Raw genomic sequence first — 21,682 nt, 5'->3', positions numbered from 1 at the left:
AGCATCTGGTGGATTCGAACCGTGCACCTCTGGGATTGTAGTTGCAGCTTCTTGCCACTAAGCCACCAGAGCTCCCCTTAGAGGAGCTTCTTAAAATACATATTCCTGGGCTCCACCATAGACCTACTGAATCAGACTTTCTGCAAGTAGGTCCTAGAATATCATGTGTAATGATAGTCATGATGGCTCCTGTGGATACTGAAGTTTATTTTCGGACCTTCCTGAAGTGTAATAAGAAACTGGTAACAATGGGCAGAGTATCTGGCTGGTGATTGATATGTGATTTATGTGGCAAGGGTAAAACAGATGCTTAAAACATGTAGATTTCTGCTATAGGCAGCCAAACAGCACAAATCCCTCTCCATACAAGACCATACTGTAGAGTGAAGTTTTTACATATAAACTTCCTTTAGAAGCACTGAAGTTTGTCATTGAGCTGACTTCAATTCATGAAGTAGCTTCCAAGGGAGCAGATTTCAGGGTTTTCTTGGTGTTGTTGTTGTGTACCATTGATTCAGAACAGACACACAACTGACCCTCCAGTGAGATTTTAGAGGCAGTAAATTGTGCACAGGAGGAGATTACCCATCTTTCTCCCACTGAGCAAAAGATGGATTTGAACCACATACCTTTGGTGTTGCAGCACAGCTTCTTACCACTAGGCCACCAGAGCTCAGCACTGAAGTTTTAACAGAGAAGTTCTTGGTCCTTCCATATGGTAGGATCAAAGCTTTGCCACCCTCTTGTTCTAAGGCCTCAGTTTGCTACACTGGAAGGTCAGCTTCCAGGGCAAATGATCTAGTTCAAACTCAAGCTCTGTCAATCAGTAGGAATCAAATCATAGCTGACCTTCCATTGTGTTTCCGAGGCTGTAAATCGCATGGAAGGAGACTGATCACCGTTCTTCCTTATAGCTGCTGGTGGATTTGAACCATTAGAGAGATGTGGTCTTTGGGTTCACAGAACAACTCCCTAAAGAATACATCACCAGAGCTCCCTTATCTCAGAAAGAGAAATCCTAATTGAATCACCATCATAACTCCCTTATATCAGAAGTAGACATCTTAATTGTCTACTTTGCTGTATGTCTTTATAACCCTCTGCCTGCCTACCTACCCACCTACCCATCTACCATACAAAAATACAAAGGGGGCAGCTACCAACACAGCAAGCACATTAAGGGAACATGGTGGGCCTACCTAGTTTCTTGCACACCCTTTCTGGCCAGAGATCAGTGAGTGTCTGTATGATTCCTTAGCTGATACACATCGGTTCCTCATGGCACCTGTATGGCTTCTAGCAGGCCTTGGATCCAGTCGGGCTGGAGTGGCAATAACCAGCAGGTCATTCAGAGCAATGTCATTTTGGGGACCACTCTGCATGAGGAGGAGGGAGGGCATGTCCAGCTGCCTCTTCTCACCAGAGCTTTGACTTTGAGAGTGAGACTCCTGGTGCACGAAAGGATTTTCTGGAAAGGCAAAGCCATTGACATCATCAATTTGTTCTGCTGTACTTGGCATAAATTTCTAGGGTTCTATGATCTAACACCAACTAAATTAATTTTAAAACTCTTTCAGAATCAGCCATTGCTCTTTTCCTCCAAATAATGTCTCTTCCTAGTGAATTATTTTGGAAGCAGGAGTGACATCCATTTCCTAAACAACATGTTTCCGGAAACTCTATGAATTTTTATAAAAGTCAATAGTTGTAGAGGGGCTTCAGGCCTTTTGCTCAACTCGAAGGCAATCAACAAAAGTTAATTATTATAAAGCTCAAAACATATCCCTGTTATTGACTTAGCTCAACAGGCCTCATCTGGAAATGGTCAAGAGGGTGCTTAGAACTCTTATTCTACTTGACCTTTTTTGGCCTTCTCAAAAAGCCTGGAGACACTCTAAGGGTAGAGAATTGTCTCCACCATTAGTTAAGGACATTGCTGAGAGCAGGAGCTGTGTCCTCCCCTCAGGATAGGTTCACTCCATTGGTGAGGGCTGGTTCGGTTGACCGTCACTCTATGCCCTAAGTTCTCAACACCTCCCAGTAACTCACTTGGATGGTTACGCAGAACCACCTTTGGTTTGCAGTGAGCTGGGAACCAGGAGAAGTCCTTTCTCAGTGGAAATTTGTTGAAGAGATTTGACATCAGATGCTGTTCCCTCATGTTATTCTTTTCCAAAGCCCAGTTTGAGTTTGCGTGTCCCCAGAAGCCTTGGGGTTTTATAGGCAGAGAAGGTTTGGGTACTTTTTCCTGGGGGATCTGCTGCCTCTTGAATTGAAAAGAGACCATCCTGTTCATCTCTGGGCTCATGCGCTCAGAATTGGCTGTCAGGATCATATTTGGCAAAGTCTCTGGAGAGGTTGAGACCTGGCGGGTGGGTAATGAAGAGGTTTCTATTAAGGTTAAGGTGTAGGATCAGGACAATATTAACTCTAAGCAAATACTGACAAACTGAAAATCTCTGTTGTAAACCTTGGGATAAAATTTTTTAAAATGCCAAAAGTTTTAAGTAAAAAGATAGTTTCATCATTGTAGTTAAATGTCATCAAGTAGACTCCAACTTTTAGTAATCCCATGTGACAAAGGAGAATGTATAGGGTTTTCTAAACTGTAATCTTTACAGAATATATCACCAGGTCTTTCCACCTGGAGAAGCTATTGTGGGTTTGAACCACCAATCTTTGGATTAACAGCTGAATTCAGTCTTTATGCTATCAGGGGTCCTTCTAAGTCAATAAAGGGAATGGAAGTGAAAAAATTTAAACCAACCCAAAAGGAATAAAATGTGAGGAATTAAAAAGAAAACCAGAAAAGAAGAATAGAAAACAAATCCTAAAAAAATTTTTTAAAAAAAAGAAAACAAATCCTAAATTAGCGCTCTCAAATCCATATTTTATATTATTCAAATTAATAATTATATAAAATAAAAATTATTTAAACACCCCCCCTTACAAGGCAGAGGTTGTCTCATTGACTAGAAAAGCTTAAAACTATTTATGTGCTGTTTACAAAAGATAATCCTTAAATCCAAAGAGAAAAATAATTTGAAAGTAAAAAAGTGTTTTAAAAAGAGATACCAGGCAAATAGTACTTGAAACTAGCTGGAATGGCTATATTAAAATCAAACAAAATAGATTCTAAGACAAGGTGTATTATCAGAAGTTAATAGGAATAAATAATTATAATAAAAAAAGTCAATCCACCAGAAAGGTAATTACAAATGTACCTAATAAGAGAACTTTAAAGTATATAAAGCAAATACTAAAAGGACAAAGGGGGAAAATAGATAAAACTAGCATTATAATTGACATTTTAATATTCCTCTTTCAGTAAGTGACATAAAAGGTGGATAAAGACAATCTAAATGACATTATCAACCACATTGATCTAATTGACCCTCACTGAAAGCTATACTTAACAACTGCAGAATACACACTCTTTAAGTACACATAGAACACTCACTAAGCGAAATAATTTGCCGGGCCATAAAACAAGTCTTGATAAATGGAAAAAGCTTTAAATGTTATAGAATATGTACCCTAACAATCAAATAATTCAGTCAGAGACTTATAACAAAGTATATAGAAAAGGTCCAAATACTTAAAAAGTAAACAATACACTGGGAGGGAGAGAATTACAAAAGAATCCTTTGTTGTTATTATTTTCATTAAGATTTTAACAAAAGTTTCTAGAGAACTTAGATTTCCATTCATTCATTGTCACACATAAAAGAAAATTTTTAAAATTTCTATTTGAGGGGGAGCTCTGGTGGCCTAGTGGTAAGGAGCTGCAACTACAATCTCAGAGGTGTACGGTTCGAATCCACCAGATGCTCTGCCGGGGAAAGAGGGACAATCTCCTCCTGTACCAGTCAGATCTGATTTGACGGTACACTCACACAAAAATAATAATACAATAAAATTTTTTTAAAAATTAAAAAATTCTATTTGAACAATAAAAATGCAATACATCAAAATATGAGTTAAATTAGTTCTTACAGTATTGAATAAAGAAGACCAGTTTAAAAGAAATAGCTTAACCTTTTAATTTAAGACATTAGAAAAAGTAAGCAAATTAAAGTGACTAGAAAAAAAAGGAAATAATAACAGAGGTGGGGAAATCAATAAATTAGAAAACAAACAAGAGAGAAAATAGCAAAGCCTAAGTTGATATCTGAAGGAATCCTGGGAGCACAGCAGTTAAATGACTTGGTTGTTAACCTCAAGGTTGGTGGTTTGAATCCACCAGCCATTACGTGGAAGAAAAATGAGATAATCTCAGTCCATAAAGATTTACAGCCTTGGAGACCTATGGCACAGTTGTTCTACCCTGTCCTATAGGGATTCTAGGAGTTGAGAGTCATTCGATGGCTGTGAGTAGTAGGTAAAGTCGATTCTTCAGTGAATAAGATTAATAAACCTATAGTAAGACTGATGAAAGAAAGAAGAAATAGAAATTAGTTATATGAGCCTTCAAAGGGATATCGCTGAAGATCCTGCTCATATCGAAAGGATAATAGGAAGATTTCAAGAAAGGACAATAGTTTAGTTCTGCCTCCAGGTAAAACAGATCACGCATACTTTATTATGCCTTTCCCACTTAATGTACCTATAAATCTGCATAGAATGTAGGCATAGAAGAGCTACTTGAGAACTCTGAAAAAGAACTAATAGTAGAAAGATAAAAGGAGATGAGAATTCAAAACATCAGTAAGCTAGAAGTTTACCATTTTTCCTTTGGCTTACCTCAGCCTGGACTCAAGGTAATCTAAAACCTGGAAGTGTGTATCAGAGAATGGACAGAGAGAACTCCAAGAGAAGTTCAACAATTTTTTTTCCTCAAAGAATGATAAAAGAGGACTCCTAATGCTCAGAGTTGTGCTTCACATTGTCAAATGCTTTTGCATACTCAATAAAACAGAGACATTCTTCTGGTATTCTCTTCTTTCAGCCAGGATCCATCTGACATCATCAGTGATATCCCTTGTGCCATGGTCTCTTCTAAGTTCAGCCTGAACTTCTGGCAATTCCCTGTCATTGTAATGTTCCAGTTGTTTGGGGATGATCTTCACCAATATTTTGCTTGCATGTGATATTAATGATTTTATTTGAGGATTTTCTCATTCTTTTGTATCACCTTTCTTGGGAATAGAAACAAATATGGATCTCTTCCAGTCAGTTGGCCAGTCAACTCTTCTCCAAATTTCCTGGCATAGACTGTTGAGCATGTACTAGGTTGCATCTGTTAGCTAAAACACGTCAATCAGTATCCCACCAAGTACCTAGGCCTTTATTATTTTTTTCCCCAGTGTCTTCAACACATCTTGAGCTTCTTCTTTTGTTACCATTGGCTTTTGTTTATATGGTACTTCCTGTCAATCAATTATTTTTGGTACAGTGATTCTGTGTATTCCTCCCATCATCTTTTCCTAGACCACAACAAACTATGGCTAACATTGAGAAGAATAGGAAGCCCAGAACACCTCATTGTGCTCATACCTAGATCTATACCTAGATCAAGAAGGAGTGTCCAAACAAAACAAGGGAACCCTATATGGTTTAAAATCAAGAAGGGTATGTGTCAGGGTTGTATCATTTCTCCATACCAATTCAATATGTATGTTGAGCAAATAATTTATGAGGCTGGATTTTATGAAGAGGAATGTGGTATCTGGACTGGAGGAAGACTCATTAACCTGCATTAGGAGGTGAAATAACCTTGCTTGCTCAAAGTGAAGGGGACCTGAAATGCTTGCTGCAGAAGATCAAAGATACTGGACTCTCATTGATCTATGTTGTTGTTGTTGTTGTTGTTATGTGTTGTTATGTGTATCGATGGCCTTTAATATGTATTAACATCTCAACATCAAGAAAACAAAGCTCCTTATCACTGGGGCAATAGGCAATACCATGATAGATGGAGAAAGGCTTGAAATTGTCAATGATTTCCTCTTACCTGGATCTACATCAACACCCTTGGTAACAGCAGTCAGGAGAGAGCAGGAGATTTACTGCATTTTTTACTGTCAGAGATCTCTCCAAAATACTGAAGAACAATGATTTCAGTTTAAAGAAGAAGTTGTTGTTATTGTTTTTATGTGCCATCGAATCACTTGTGACTCATAGCGACCCTATGTACAACCCTAAACTCTGCTCTGTCCTGTGCCAATCACACTGTCTCAGACACACCCATCCCCATTACCCCAGTCACTGAATCAATCCACCTCATAGAGGGCCTTCCACTCCTGTGCTGTCCCTCCAGCCTCCCAAGCATGATGTCCCTCTCCAATGACCAGTGCCTCCTTACAACATGACCAAAGTATGTCAGACAAAGCCTCAGAATCCTTGCCTGCAAGGAACAGCCCGGTTTAACCCTCTCCATGATGAAACTGTTTGTTTTCCTAGCAGTCCATGGTACCTTCAATACTCTTCTCCAGCACCACAGCTCAAAGGCATCAATTCTCCTATCCTCCCTAGTCATTGTCCAACTCTCTGATGCATAACAAGTGATTGCAAAGACTATGGCCTGTATCAGATGCACCTTAGTCTCCAGAGAGACACCATTGCTCTTCAGTATACTTTGGAGAGGTCCCTAACAGCAGACTTTCCCATCACAATACGTCTTTTAGTTTCCTGGCTACTGGTGCCAAGAGTGTTGACTGTGGAGCCAAGCAAACTAAAGCTGTGAACAATCTCAATCTCTTCAGCATCCATCCTGATGCTGCCAATTGGTCCAGTGCTGAGAATCTTTGTCTTCTTGATATTGAGCCTCAATCCATACTGAAGGCTGCATGCAGTCCTTGACCTTCTGCAGCAAGTGCTTCAGGTCCTCCTCAGTTTCAAGCAAGCAGGGTTGTGTCATCTGCATAACACAGATTGTTGCTAGATCTTCCACCAATCTTGACCCCCACATGTCTCCTCATAGAGCCCAGCCTCCCAGATGATCTGTTCTGCATACAGGTTGAAGAGGTATGGAGACAGGACACATCCCTGGCACACGCCCTTCCCAATTTTGAATCATGCAGTGTTTCCTTGCTCTGTTCTGATGACTGCCTCTTGGTCCAAGTATAGATTTCACATTAGCACAATCAAGTGTTCTGAGATTCCCATTCTTCTCAGATTCAGCCACAGTTTGTTATGATCCACACAGTCAAACACCTTTGCATAATCAATGAAACACAGATAGACATTCCTCCGGTACTCCCTGCTTGAAGAAAAAGTACTTATCAAAAATCAACATTCAGTTGTGGTAAAAACTCTCGGTGAACTAGGAGTAAAAGGAAACTTTCTCACTCTGATAAAGAACATTCCCCATACCCCCGAAAAAAAAATAAAAGAAAGAACATTCCCATAGCTTTCAACATAAGAAAATAAATCAACATCATAGAGTATATTAATAGAAGGAAGAGAACTAAATTATTATCTCAATTAATACAGAGAAGGAATTCAATAACATCCAACCTTCTTTGATGATTAAAAGATTCAACAAGGGATGAACAGAAAGTAAATTCTTCAATCTGATAAAAAGTATTTCTGAAAAATCCACAAGTAACATTATACTCAAGGAAGAAAGATTGAAAGCTATCCCCTTAAAATAAAAAACAGTATTGTACTAGAAATACAATAAATTATCAGTGCAATTAGGAAAGGAGGTGACATGATCTTATTCTAATAAAAACACAAGAAAGTTATTGGAGCTAATAACTGAACACAGCAACTGGCAGGAAACAAGATTAAAACATAGGTTTTAAAACATAAATAATGAGCAATCTGAAAATGGTAACTGAAACAATTCTATTTACAGTAACATTTAAAATACCTAGGAACAAATGTAACCAAGGAGGTGAAAGACTTGGATAGTGATTCTGGGCATTCTTTCCATCTTCTTTTCCTGGATCACAACAAACTATGGCTAATATTGAGAAGAATGGGAATTCCAGAGGAGTTCATTGTGCTTATGTGAAATCTACACAAAGATCAAGAAAATGTCCAAACAGAACAAGGGAACACTGTATAGATCAAAATTAAATTGAAAACTAGAAAAACGTTATTCAAAAAATTCAAAGTAGACCTATGGATGAACAATCTGTGTTCATAAATCAGAAGACAATGTTGTTAAGATGTCAATACTACCTAAAGCAAATCCATAAATTTAATGCAATTATCAGTAAAATTCCAATAACCTTCTTTGCAAAAAGCCAATTCTCAGAGTTATATGCAATTACCAGGGACTCCAAATAACAAAAGCAGCTTTGGGGGAAACTAAAACAGTCATACAGTAGAAGGGCTCACAGACTAACTCTGAAATATAGGGTAAAACCAGAGTTATTAGAGCAGTCTGGTACATACAGATCAATGAGGGACCAGTCCTCAGAGAAGGCTATTATGCTTGGAAGGGCGGAAGGTCAGTACAGAAAAGGAAGACCCTGGATGAGATGGATTGACCCAGTGACTGCTACAATGTGGGCAGGTGTGTCAGAGACAGTGAGATTGGCTCATAACAGGGCAAGGTTCAGAGCTATTGTTCATAAAGTCACCATGAGTCACACTTGACATGACAACACATAACAACAGCACAGACCAATAAGAGTCAAAGAATAAATATGTACATCTATGGTCAAGAGATTTTTTAAAACAGGAGTTCTTAAGTTCATCTAATCAGGAAAAAGTGGTGTTGTTGTTATGTGTCATTATGTCAACTGTAACTCATAGTGATTCTATGAACAGATCTGAACTTTGCTCTATCTTGCACCATCCCCACCATCTGATACACGCAAGGCCATTGTTACAGTCACTGTGTCAACCATCGTGAGGGTCTTCCTCTCTTTCTCTGACCCTTCACCTTTCCCAGAATGTTTCCTCCCAAATCCACAAATCCACTGGCCCCTCCTGACAACATGACCAATATGTGTGAGACCAAGTTTTACCATCCTTGTCTCTAAGGAGCCCCTGGTTGCACTTACTCAAAGATAGACTTGTTCTTTCGGCAGTCCATGGGCTACTCTTCTCCAATGTCATCATTCAAAGACGTCAACTCTTCTATCATCTTTAGTCATTGTTCATTGTTTAGATGTTTCAGTGTTTGAAAAAACCAGGGTTTGAATCAGGCACATCTTAGTCTTTAAAGTGACATCAATACACTGTGAAGAGGTCGTTAACAGAAGATTTCCCCAACACAACATGTCTTTGGTTTTTTGACTGCTGCTACAATGGGTGTTGGTGGTGGATTCAAGTAAAATGAAATTATTAACAACTTCAATCATTTCTCCAAAAATGTTGCTTATTGGTACAATGGTGAGAATTTTTGTTTTCTTGATGTTGGCATAAAATGCCTATTTTTTTTTTGTTAGAAACATTTCTTTTTATATAATCTATCATAAATAATTTAGTAGAGGTTCTGCTAAGAATGTATTTGTGATAGAGTTGTGAAATTAGAATGTGATACCATTCTTCAATTTGTCACTGCTGGCATAATAGATATGACTGACTGATTCAAAATGGCCTGTACCAGCTCATTTCAGCTCACTAACGACTAGAATGTTCATCTTCATGCATTCTACTTAGTTTCTGACAGCTTCCAATTTTCCTAGATTCATACTTTGTACATTCCATGTTCTAATTCTTAATGGGTGTATGTAGCTGATTCTCCTCATTTTCTAGTGCCTTCCAATCTAAGATGCTCTACTTCCATTACTCTATACAACAATGTTCCTATGTTAATTCATAGGGTTTTCAAGACCTGTTATTTCAGAAGTGGATGGCCAGTTCTGCTTCTTAGTCCATCTAAATCTGGAAGCTCATTGAAACCTGTTCACCATGGGTGAACTGGCATCTACAAAGTCAGTGGCTTAGCTTCTAGTATCACAGCAACATATAAGTCACCTTGTTGTTGTGTGTACTGTCGAGCCAGTTCTGACTGCTGGAGGGTTTTCAGAGACAGTTAATTGGAGATTGTCCATCTTTCTCCTGTGAAGCAGCTGGTAGATGCGAACAGTGTGCCTTCAGGATTGCAGCGCAGCTTCTTACCACTAGGCCACAGACAAGTACTATACCCATAAGACCAAACTATCAAAGAAGTAAACAAAAAGTAGCAAACATGCATGCAATGGGAAACAGAAAACAATCTGTCTGTTCAGGGATGACATATCTCCCAATCAAAAGACGGGAGTTAGGAAGCTCAGTCAGGTCAGTTTCTGTTCTTCTGACTGGTGACTGAGACCTCAAAATGTGAGCCAGGCTACAAGTAGAATCTGTTCTGGTCTAGAGTGTGTGAAGCATATATCAAGGGGTAGGAGCCTCAATGTGGGGCAGAGTTTTAGCTGGCCTCAGAGGAGCCTTGGCTAATCTACCTGGCTAGAGATGGTGCCTTTGCCACTCTAGTGGATGAGTGCAGGCAAGTTACCCAGTGAGAAATGGTGGTGTACAATCACTGCCAATCGATGGCCTGTGAATATGACATGTCCTAGTATGGGCAAATGTGGCAATGTAGAACATTGGGTAAGGGTATCCAGTAAGAGGGCAGGGCCTCAGTCAGAGGAGGTGCCCCCACTAATCCAGGGGATGATTCCAAACCAGGTGTTGCAGTTTGCCAGCTCCAGAAAGAACACACGGAGAGCTTCTGACTGCAGATATGAGACGGAGTTAGCATGGCCTGAGGTAGGGAAGAATGTTGTCGCTGCTGCTACGTGCTGTCAGTCAGCTGATCCTCCAGCAGGTTTTCAGAGGCAGGAAATCACATGGGAGGAGATTGTCCATCTTTTCTTAGAACACTTGATGGATGTAAATAGTGTGTCTTTGGTTTGGCAGGGCAATTCCTTATTCACTAGGCTGACAGAGTTCAGAGGAAAGAAGAGTCTCTTTAATTAATGATGCTGGGACAACTGGATTTGCACAAGCAAGAGAATGAACTTGAACTCATATATTATATATGACATAGCCACTAATGAACTTTGTAATTTACAAATTTACCTATTATAGATATCTCATATAAGTTGGATCATATGATATTTGTCCCTTAGTAAATGACTATTTTAACTCAAAAATAGTATCTTCAAGTTCATTCACTTTGTAGCATGTGAACTTCATTTCTCTTCATGGTTGAGTGACATTCCATTGTATATATGTACCACACTTGCTTATCTAGTCATGTGTAAGTAAGCATTTAGGTTATCTCCACAAAGGCGTATTTTAACATATACAACCCAATCACATTTAAATGTATTAAAAATACATACATTTAAAAAATCTCTACTTTGCATACAAAAATACATACATTAAATACAAGAGCACAGTTGTCTGAGAGGATAGATGGCTAGGAGCAGGGAAAATAAGTACAAAAGGGACACAAGATAAACATAAATAAAACAAGCAAAGGCCTTGTATGAATCAACTATAATACAGTCACCTAAATGAAGGCATTTGGTTAAATCAACCTTGTGAATATGAAACCCCCAAAATAGTAAAATGTTGCCACCTTATTTTTTTAAAAAAGTTCTTCAGATTCAGGTCTCACAATTCATTACCACTGAGTTGGTTCCGACACAGTGACACTTCATCAGACTTCTGGGACTGTAAATCTTTACAAGAGATTTCCCATCTTTCTCCCATGGTGGATCCAAACTGTTGGCCTTCTGTTAGCAGCCCCATACATTAGGCAATACATAACCAGAGATCTTTTCCAGAGTAAAGTAGTACTAGTTGTTGTTGTTGTTGTTGTTATGTGCCGTCGAGTTGCCTATGACTCATAGCGACTCTGTGTATAACAGCTCTGAGCCTGCCCTGTCTTGAGTCAGTCTCACTGACTCCGACACACCTATCCCCACTGGCCAAGTTACTATATCAATCTATCTCATTCCCGGGTCTTCCTCTCTTGTACTGTCCCTCTACCCTTCTGATCACGATGTCCATGATAGATGGAGAAGAGACTGAGGTTGCTAACACTCCACAATCCACACTGTTGGCACCAGCAGTCAGAAAATCAGAAGATGAATTGTGCTGGGAAAATCTGCTGTCAGGAACCTCTGCAGAGTACTGAAGAGCAACGATGTCAATCCAGAGATTAAGGTGCACCTGATCCAGGCCATGGTCTTTGCAATTACTTGCTATGAATCAGACAGCAGGACAATGACTAAGGATTACAGAAGAATTGATCCTTTGAGTTGTGGTGCTAAAGAAGAGTCTTGAACATACTATGGACCACCACGAAAATAAATGTCTGTCTTTGAGAAGATGAAACCAAGTTTCTCCTCGGAGGCTAGGATTTTGAAGCTCCATCTCACATACTTTGGGCACATGGACAGGAAGGATCGATCAGTCCTTGGAGAGTTAAACAGTATTGCTTTAATTATCTTAGGTTATTGAGAACAGAGTAGTCTTCTTGTTGTTGTTATGTGCCATTGAGTTGCCTGTGATTCACAGCAACCCTAAGTACAACAGCTCTGAACCTTGTTCTATCCCCTCCATTATCCCAGTCACTGAGTAGTTAATCCATCTTATCCAGGGTCTTCCTTTCTTGCGCTGTCCCTTCATCTTTCCAAGTATGATGTCCCTCTCCAAGCACTGGTCCCTCCTGGCAACATGCCCAAAGTATGTGAGATGAAGTCTCAAAAGTCTTGCCTCCAAGGAGCAGCCTGGTTTCTCCCTGTCCAGGACAGACTTATCTGTTCTCTTGGCAGTCTACTCAAAGGCATTGACCCTTCTTCTATTATCCTTAGTCATTGTCTCAGATGCATAACAAGTAATTACAAAGATCATGGCTTGGATCAGCACACCTTAGTCTCTAGACTGACGTCATTGCTCTTTAATACTCTGGAGAGGCCCCTAAAAGCAGATTTCCCCAGAGCAACTCATCTTCTGATTTCCTGGCTGCTGGAACGAAAAATGTTGATTGTGGAACCAAGGAAGCTGAAGCTGTTAACAATTTCAATCTCTTCTCCATCTATCATGATGCTGCCAAATGGCCCAGTGGTGAGAATCTTTGTTTTCCTGATGTTGAGCTTCAACTCATATTGATGGCTGCAGTCTTTGACCTTCTGCAGTGCACATCTCAGGTCCTCCTCAGTTTAAAAAAGTAGTATTAATATTAAAAGCATAACACTTCTTGAGTGTTATGTGTCACATATCATCCTAAGTACTTTCATTAATCTATTCAGTGATATATACAAAATCCAAAACAAACAAGCAAACCCACTGACATTGAGTTGATTCTGACTCAAAGCAATCCTAGAGAACAGAACAGAATTACTACTTGGGATTTCCAAGGCTATAAATCCTTATGGAACCAGAGGACTACATCTTCATTTCCCCATGGAGTGACTGGTGGGTCCCAACGACCAACCTGTGGGTTGGCAGTCAAGCAAGTAACCACTTGCACCACTCAAAACCCACTGCCATTGAGTTGATTGTCACTAATAGTGACCTGTAGAAGAGACTAACTCTAGAGTTTCCAAGACTATAAATTTTTATTGACATAGATAATTTTGTCTTTCTCCCATGGAGCAGCTGGTGATTTCAAACCACAGACTTCCCCCCCACCCGCCCCCTCCCCAAGTAATTATATATTTTTTTCAGATGAGGAATTGAGTAGAGGATTGTGAAATGATTTTTTTAAAGTTAATTGGTTTTCCATTCAACCACCCATACATATTTTATGACATTAATTACAGTAGACATAATGTCTACTCTTCCCACTTCATCCCTGTGATTCCTGCTTCCATTCATCCTCCTATCCAACTCCTTCTTGGGTTTTTAGTTTTATCCATGGGCAAATGCTACCATTTTGGTTTTATGTGGTTATTTATAAAACCAAAATGGGAGTAAGTATCTCCCCGGTATTACTGGTATTATTTCCTCTTGTAGAAACAATAATACCACAGAGATATTATTTTGTCTATTATTTGGTTGCAAGTTGAACCATGAGATGATTTTTGCTGTCTGAAGTGCCTAAAGGCTATATAGTCTTGGAGGTTCCACCAATCCCTATCAGACCAGTAAGCCTGGGCATTTTTATGTTTTTAAAATTTTTTTCTATATCTTTCACCCATTCTATATAGGACATTCTGCTATGATCCCTTTCAGAGTGGCAGCAGTGGAAGCTGGGCACTGCCTAGTTTTCCTGGTATCAAGATTGTAGAGGTGTGCGTGTCCCATTAGTCTTTCAGACTACGTGTTCCTATGCATCTTTACTCTTCTTCCCTCGTCTTTGCTGCAGTCAAGGAGAGACCAATAGTTGTACATGGTTTCTCACCAACCTTTAATATTCCAGTCAAAATAGGATGGAGAACCTTGTCTTTGTGGACAACTTTAGGATAATCAGCTGTTGCTGACACTACGATCTCAAGGCCAACGACCAGCAACTCATTCCCTCAAGGTGATGAGCTGTGTATTATAATGCACACTAATATGAATGCAGAAGTATCTGCCAGACCTATGTATGGTAACCGGTGTACACAGTTAATTTTTAATAACAACACTGTGTTTTCAGACTGCACTGCATTTAGACTAGCAGTGCCCAACAAAGCTGAAGATTTCCCTGTAGTCAAAGCAGAGGCATCACATGGCTGTTGGTGGACCTAATTTAAGTCAAAAGAACCTGAACTGTAGCAGTCAGTACCACACTTATGTGGCACCTTAGTTTCTGCAAAAAGAAAAAGAAAATAAAGGGTAGCATGAAATGGATATTTCTTATTTAAATTTTATTGGTGCTATTTGTTTTAGATTTGTAAGCTTGCTTCATCTTTGTCATTGCATAAGAAAGACTTTGTACCTGGTTTTATTTATTAATAGAAATATTTTGTACATATTAGTTAATACATATTTGTAAAATGCATAGCTATTTCTGAAGTATACTGTATATATACTTATATACATGTTACATAATTTACAGGAGATCTCAGAGATTTTTTTTTCTCCCCCTTTAGAAGATGTTCCTCCATTACTGCAGTTTGAGAAATACTGTCTATTCTGGCTAAGAAGAGGGAGGGTAAATGTAAGATGTACTTTCAAAAAGCCTTCTTATGGGTGAAGCAAATGGTTTGTGCTTAGTTGGTCAGTACCCAAAAGTTAGTGGTTCACTCAATGCACCCAGGGAATAAATAAGCCTGAAAATCGGCTCCCATAAAGATTATAGCCAAGAAAACCCCATGAAGCAGTTAAACTCTGTAATCCATTGAGTATCGTAAGTTGTAATCAACAGCAAAAACAAAATAAAAAACAATAAAACCCTCCCAGGTCAATACTCCTATAGCAATGGATCATTCTAAACTAGAGTTTCAAAAATGGGAAATTGAGGTCCAATGAAAGCAAGTAGCAGGGCAGGGTCATAGAAGGACACAGAAAGCAAGATTCCTGCCCCTTGGACCAGAGCTTGAACCTCAGGCAGGTGGGATATTCTACTTACCATAGTGCCAGTGAATATGCTCACTGCAGAGGCGGACTTGGTCCCGTGGATCCTGAGGAGAGGTGCACAGAGCGCCATGCTGAGGTCACTGAGGCTTGGAGTGTTTAAGTTGGGTACAGAGATGCACTGCCTCGCAGACAGTACAGGCTTCGGGAGAGCAGGGTCAGCCTCCGGCTTTGGCGCCTCCTGCTTGAGGCTGCGGTCTGTCTCATTTTCCTTTGCATCGTTGGCACTCAAGAGCAAGTCAGGTGTGCAGGACATTAATGCCAATGGCTGAGGAAGAGGAAATCAAACACACAACCCTTGGGAACCCAGTTCTGTCCGCTTCTGGATTCATCTGCACCCAAGTGTAGGTGCTAAGGAGATGAGGAGAAGGAAAACAACTGGTACCAACAACTCTAATCTGGGGTTCTAAGAGCCCATAAGGGTTCAAGGATGGGCTTATGGGATTGCCTATTAGCTGCCTGAACTTATAGTTCAAAATTGTGCATTTATGTACTTTATGGCAAGAAATTCCATAGCTTTAATCAGTTCCTCAAAGAGTCTGTGACCTTAATGAGGTCAATAAACAAACTAATTTCATCTCTTTGAGGTGAGTATTGAGGAAAAGGAGATGGCTTGAAAAGTCAGTTGAATCCGTCCATTGAGCTCAAAGAGAGAGCCAGGTAGAGAAGAAAGAAATGAAAGAGTTAGATCATGGAGGTAAGTTACTCTCGAGGACAACTGGAGCATCCTCACAGTCTAGATGGCTGTTGCAATTGGACCACATGAAGCCAGTTACCCTTGGGTGATGCTCTGAGAGTCTTAGAGAAGCTTTGTGAGCAGCCTGCTCTCTTAGCTGCGCCCTGATCTAAGAGCATTAGTTCAGCCTAAGTCAGAGCCAGGCCTGTAATCCACCCACTCCCTAAATGGATATCCTGCTCAACCTTCCTGAATGCTCTTGCTGCTTCTACTTAGATTGGAAGAGGTGAGAAGGATAGACCTCTACTGCCTGCATCGAAGCGTCCTCAGACAGACTTGGGGCTCTGTGCACCCACTGGGCTTGCCCTCCTGTTGCCCAGACCTGTGTCCAGACCCGCTCCGGCAGTATGTCTGTGCCCTCAGCAGTGGCCTCCTTGCCATCCCCCCACGGACTGGTCCCAGCCGGGGAAGGGTGCTAGGGATGCTTGTTGCCCTTCTACGTGGGTTTACTTGTTTAGGGGGGCAGGCAGTGTCTTTGAGCTGCTGTTGCTGCTGCTGCTGCTGCTGCTGCTGTTTCTGCCGCAACTTCCTCATGGGCTTGTCCCGAACTTGTTCGCCAGCTGACTCCCCCTGCATCTCTGTTTTCTTCTCTTTTGGTCGTAAGGGTTTGTTCTCTTGCTTTAGTCTCAGCTCCTGGATCAGCTGCCTGGCCATTGAAGAAGAAAGGGGAACGTCATGTGTGTTAGGAATGGGCTGTGAAGCCAGGGATTCTCCCTGCAAGATGGACACAGTGGAGCAGAGAGAAGGAAGAAGCTCTCAAATGCTCTCCCTTCCTTCCCACGGCGTGTCTAAAGGAGCTCATGACTGAAGAGCAAAGAGCACAGAGTAAAGCTGTCCTTTTGAACATGCCATTCTCAGTGTGGGCAGCAGCATCCAAGGAGAGATGTGGAGTAAGGGGGTTACACACCCCTCTGTTATACCACCAGTCATCTACCCACTTCCCAGAAGGCCAGTGCTTGTACATTCAGTACAGGCAAGAGGATCAGGTAGGAATTTAAGGGAAGGGCTCTATGGCTCCCATGCTGGCCAATTTCATATGCTGGCTTCTCCAGCCAGAGGCTTCTGGGAGTGGACAAAGGTAGTATGAAGTTGTTAAAATATCACATGTCAGAGGACAGGGGTTTTAGTCCTTCTTTGGTTATCAGTTTGCTATGTGATGACTTCTCTGGGTTTCCTGTCCATAAAATGAAGTGACCAGGTAGAGCCTGGACTGAGTGGCATGAATCTCTTTCAACTCTTAGAAGTTACTCATACAGGAATTTATAAAGCAACTCTGAAAGGCGGGCATTATGGAGAGGAGTTGGGGTATCTTCACTCTGTTTCAGATTAATTTCTAGTAGTAACCACCATCTACTTAACATTTGCACCAGAGTGTCTTAAAATTCCTGGCTCTTATTGAGACAGAGCATACATTCCTCTGGCAACTTCAAGGCTAGGGACTGAAGCTCAGAGGTCCCTCTCCTCCCTATTATCCCAAGCCTATCACGCAGAAGGTGTCCTCAGGACACTCCACCCCAACTAACCCCAGGGGCCTTCCTACCGGGTGTATAGCTCTCGAGCCCTGGAAGCAACAGTATTCTGGAAGAGGGAGTTGTTGTTCTGAAAGAATTTCTCATACTTCTCCGAATTCAGAGTGGGATAAATCAGTCTAAATCCTCCATGGTTTTCCTTCTCATACTTTTCAGTTTTAGCTAACCAAACAGCCTGGAAACCCTTGACTTCCTCAATCCTGTTGAAAAACAGAACATAAAGTGGCAATTAGTCTTCTTGAGACAAAGCTTGGGGGATTATGATACTTGGAAGGACATGTTCCAAACTGGAATGGCATCTAGGGCCATTCAGCAGTCTTGCACACAACAGTGGTCAATAGTTATTTGTTCTATAAGTGCACGGCTGTTTCCCTTCAAAGTAAAGTCTCACTCCCAAGACAGCCATTGTCATGATGCACCAAGAGCTGGTTAAAAGGGTCTTTCTTCCTTCCTACCTTCAGGCAGAAGGCTTCCTGGCAGAATGAGAAGTCTCTCAACACTTATTAGTAGAGCTAGAGTTTTAAAACAGTTCTTGAGTAAGGCAGAGGCCTTGTCAACCCAGGAGTCCTGAAGGGCCAAGGGGCCAAGGAACTTGGATCAGAAGCTGAAGAGACAAGGACATTTTCACAGGGCTGATAGAGAGAGAAAGAATTCCCCGAGAGTTGAAGTTGGACTTCCAGTCTCCTAAACTGTGAGAGCCTCACAAAGATCCTCACCTCTGGACCAACAGACAACATGATAGATGGAGAAAAGTTTGAGGTTATCAATGAATCATCTTAGTGGGATCCACAATCCATTCCCTTGGTACCAGTAGTTAAGAAATCAAAAGATGGGTTGCACTAGAGCCATGAAGGCAGTTAAAAGATTAAGGCATGCCCAATTCAATTCATGGTCTTTTCAATTACTTGCTATGCATCTAAAATATGGGCAATGAGTAAAGATGACAGACAAGAGTCGATGCTTTTGAGTTATGGTGTTGGAGAACAGTACTGACTATCCCATGGAATATCAAAAGAACAAACAAGTCTGTCTTGAAGGAAATGCAACCAGGTTATTCCTTAGAGGCAAAGACCATGGAACTTGTGTCATATACTTTGGGCATGTGGTTGAGAGGGGACAGTCCTTGGGAAAAAGGCATCATGTTGGGAATGATGGAGGGCCATCCAAACAGAAGACCCTTAATAAGATGCCTTGACACAGTGACGGTATCAATGGGCTCAAGTATATCAGGAATGGTGAGGACGGCAGAGGACAGGACAAGGTTCAGCTCTCTTGTTGATAGGGTCTCTATAAGTTGTAGTCAATTTGAAGCATTTAACAACAAACAGTGTGGAAAAAATCCATTTCCGCCTGTTAAAGCCACCCACTTGGGCTATTTCTGTCACAGCAGCACTAGACAGCCAAGAGACTATCAACTCCTCAAATTCTCTCCTGTTACAAGTAAAACCCATCTCCCCAAGGGTTTCATTCTGTTGAAGCTTACTATTACTACCTTCCCATTCGCAACCCTGATTACTCTTCTTTGGATAATGGCAGCTTGTGTACAGCTAAATCAGAGGGCCTCTTGGATAAGCTTGCGGGGGAAAGATGTGCCAATCTGCTTCCATAAAGATCTACAGCTTTGGAACAGTAAATCTCTATGGGACAGTTGTGCTTTGTTGTATAGGGTGCTATAGGGTTACTCTGTGTAGGATTTTACTTGATGACAATGGGTTTAATTTGCTTGGTGAGTATTTATGAGTTATGAGTATCTCATTCTTTCTCACAGTCCTCTGGGGAGATGGAGGTCAAATAAGGACGAATGATAAGCCCCTTTTAACAGCAGAGGGGGGAAAAATCACTGAGACAGCCAGGACCATGTAATGAGGAGGGCACTGGGATGAGGCTTGGGTTGCTTCTTTTAGTTATTGTTAGGTGCCATTGAATTGAGTCCAATTCATAGTGACAATAGTAAAACAGAACAAAGCCCATTCTAATCCTGCATCAGCCTCCTGACGTGTGCTTGTTAAAGTTAAGTTCATTGTTGCGGGCCCACAGCATTGAGGACCTTCGTCTCTTTGGCTGATCTTCCTTCCATTATTCCAATCATGACGTCTTTTTCCAAGACCTGGATCTAGCTAATGGGAACTTGCCCACAGCAAGTGAGACAAAATCTCACCATCCTTGCCACGAAGGAGTGCTCTGGTTACACTCTTTCTAATACAGATTTGTTCATTCTTTTGGCTGTCCGTGGTGTTTTCAATATTTATCAGCACCACAATCCAAATGCATTTATTCTTCTATCTTCTTTATTCATTGCCTAACTTTCACATGCATATGAAGCAACTGAAAATACTATGTCTTGGGTCAGGCATGTAAGTCTTTAAAGTGACAGACCTGCTCTTGAGTGCTTCAAAGAGGTCGGTAGCAGGTACTTGCCCAATGCAGTATGTCTTTTGATGTATTAACAATTGTTTCCGTGAGTACTGATTATGGATCCAAGGAAAAATTCTCAGCAACTTCTCTCTTTTCTTCATTTATCATCATGTGGTTTATTGGTCCAGCTGTGAGGATTTTGTTTTCTTATGTTGAGGTGTAATCGATAATGAAGGTCTTTGAGATTTTTCTCCATGTAGTGTTTCAAGTTCTCCTCTACACTTTCAGTAAGCAAAATTATGCCATCTGTATAACACAAGCTGTTGATGAGTCCTCCTCCAACCGTGAAGCCACATTCTTCTTCACACAGTCTAGCTTCTGGGATTATTTGTTCAGCATACATATTGAATTGATGACATGATGAAAGGATACAATGCTGACACATCTCTGTCTTGATTTAAATCATGTAGTAACCCCTTGGTTTGCTCAAATGACGGCTTCTTGGTTCATATAGAGCCCACCACGTGGTGAATCCAGACTGGTAACCTTTCAATTAGTAGTTGAGTGTAAACCATATGTGCCACTTATGGAGCTAGAGGGACATGCTAACAGTAAAACGGAAGAGAGAAGACAAATTTTTCTTTTAATAAAAAACCCCTCAAGAAATGGACTTATTTTTTCACTGTTGTTATATGCCATTGAGTCACCTGTGACCCTATGTACAGCAGCTCTGGACCCTGCCCTGTCCTGAGCCAGTCTCACTGATTCAAACACACCAGTCCCCATTGCCCCAGTCATGGTGTCAATCCATCTCATCCGGGGTCTTCCTCTCCTGCGCTGTCCCTCCACCCTTAAGAGCATGATGTCCTTCTCCAAGCACCAGTCCGTTCTGGCCACATGTCCAAATTATATAAGGCAGAGCTTCAAAATCCTAGGCTCCAAGGAGAAACTTGGTTTTGTCTTCTCCAAGACAGACCCATTTGTTTTCTTGGCAGTCCATGGTGTGTTCAAGACTCTACTCCAGCACCACAATTTGAAGCATCAATTCTTCTTCTATTTTCTATATATATTATTAATCTATATATTGTACACCACAACAAGATAAAGGCAAATAATCCAATAGAAAAATGGGCACAGGATATGAATAGACACTACACCAAAGATGACATTCAGATGGCTAACAAGCACATGAAGAAATATTCAAAATACCTAGCTCTAAGAGAGATGTAAATCAAAACAACTATGAGATATCGTCTCACACCAATTAGAATAGCAAAATTTAACAGAACAGCAAGCAACAAATGCTGGCGAGGTTGTGCAGAAACTGGAACCCTTAGTCACCATTGGTAGGAGTGTAAAATGGTACAACCACTGTGGAACGCGGTATGGCACTTTCTCAAAAAGTTGCAAATTGAGATACTATTTGATCCAGCAATTCCACTCATGGGAATATACCCTGAAAAGACCATAACTGACATCCAAGCAGATATATGCACACCCATGTTTATTGCGGCTTGGTTCACAATAGCAAGGAGTTGGAAACAACCTAAGTGTGCCCATCAACAAGTGAATAGATAGAGAAGCTGTGGTATATTCACACAATGGAATACTACGCTGCATTGAAAAACAAGGAACTCATGCAATATTATTCAAAATGGGTGAC

General features: G+C 40.8%; 1 protein-coding gene across 1 annotated transcript in view; it reads right to left on the bottom strand.

The window, feature by feature from the left end:
- Positions 1–1,199: 1,199 nt before the first annotated feature.
- The window catches only part of TTLL6 (tubulin tyrosine ligase-like family, member 6), a 34,233-nt gene continuing 13,750 nt past the window's right edge, over positions 1,200–21,682 (bottom strand). The window contains 6 exon segments of the mRNA XM_006889333.1: positions 1,200–1,468; positions 2,050–2,405; positions 12,791–12,792; positions 15,395–15,667; positions 16,586–16,781; positions 17,676–17,864. Coding sequence (XP_006889395.1) covers positions 1,200–1,468; positions 2,050–2,405; positions 12,791–12,792; positions 15,395–15,667; positions 16,586–16,781; positions 17,676–17,864 — 1,285 coding nt within the window.

This window comes from Elephantulus edwardii, unplaced genomic scaffold (assembly GCF_000299155.1).
Source record: "Elephantulus edwardii isolate Elephantulus edwardi_28Jun2011 unplaced genomic scaffold, EleEdw1.0 scaffold00077, whole genome shotgun sequence".
NCBI lineage: Eukaryota > Metazoa > Chordata > Mammalia > Macroscelidea > Macroscelididae > Elephantulus > Elephantulus edwardii.
Note: the sequence above shows the minus strand (reverse complement) of the source record. Positions and strands in the feature narration are given on the sequence as shown.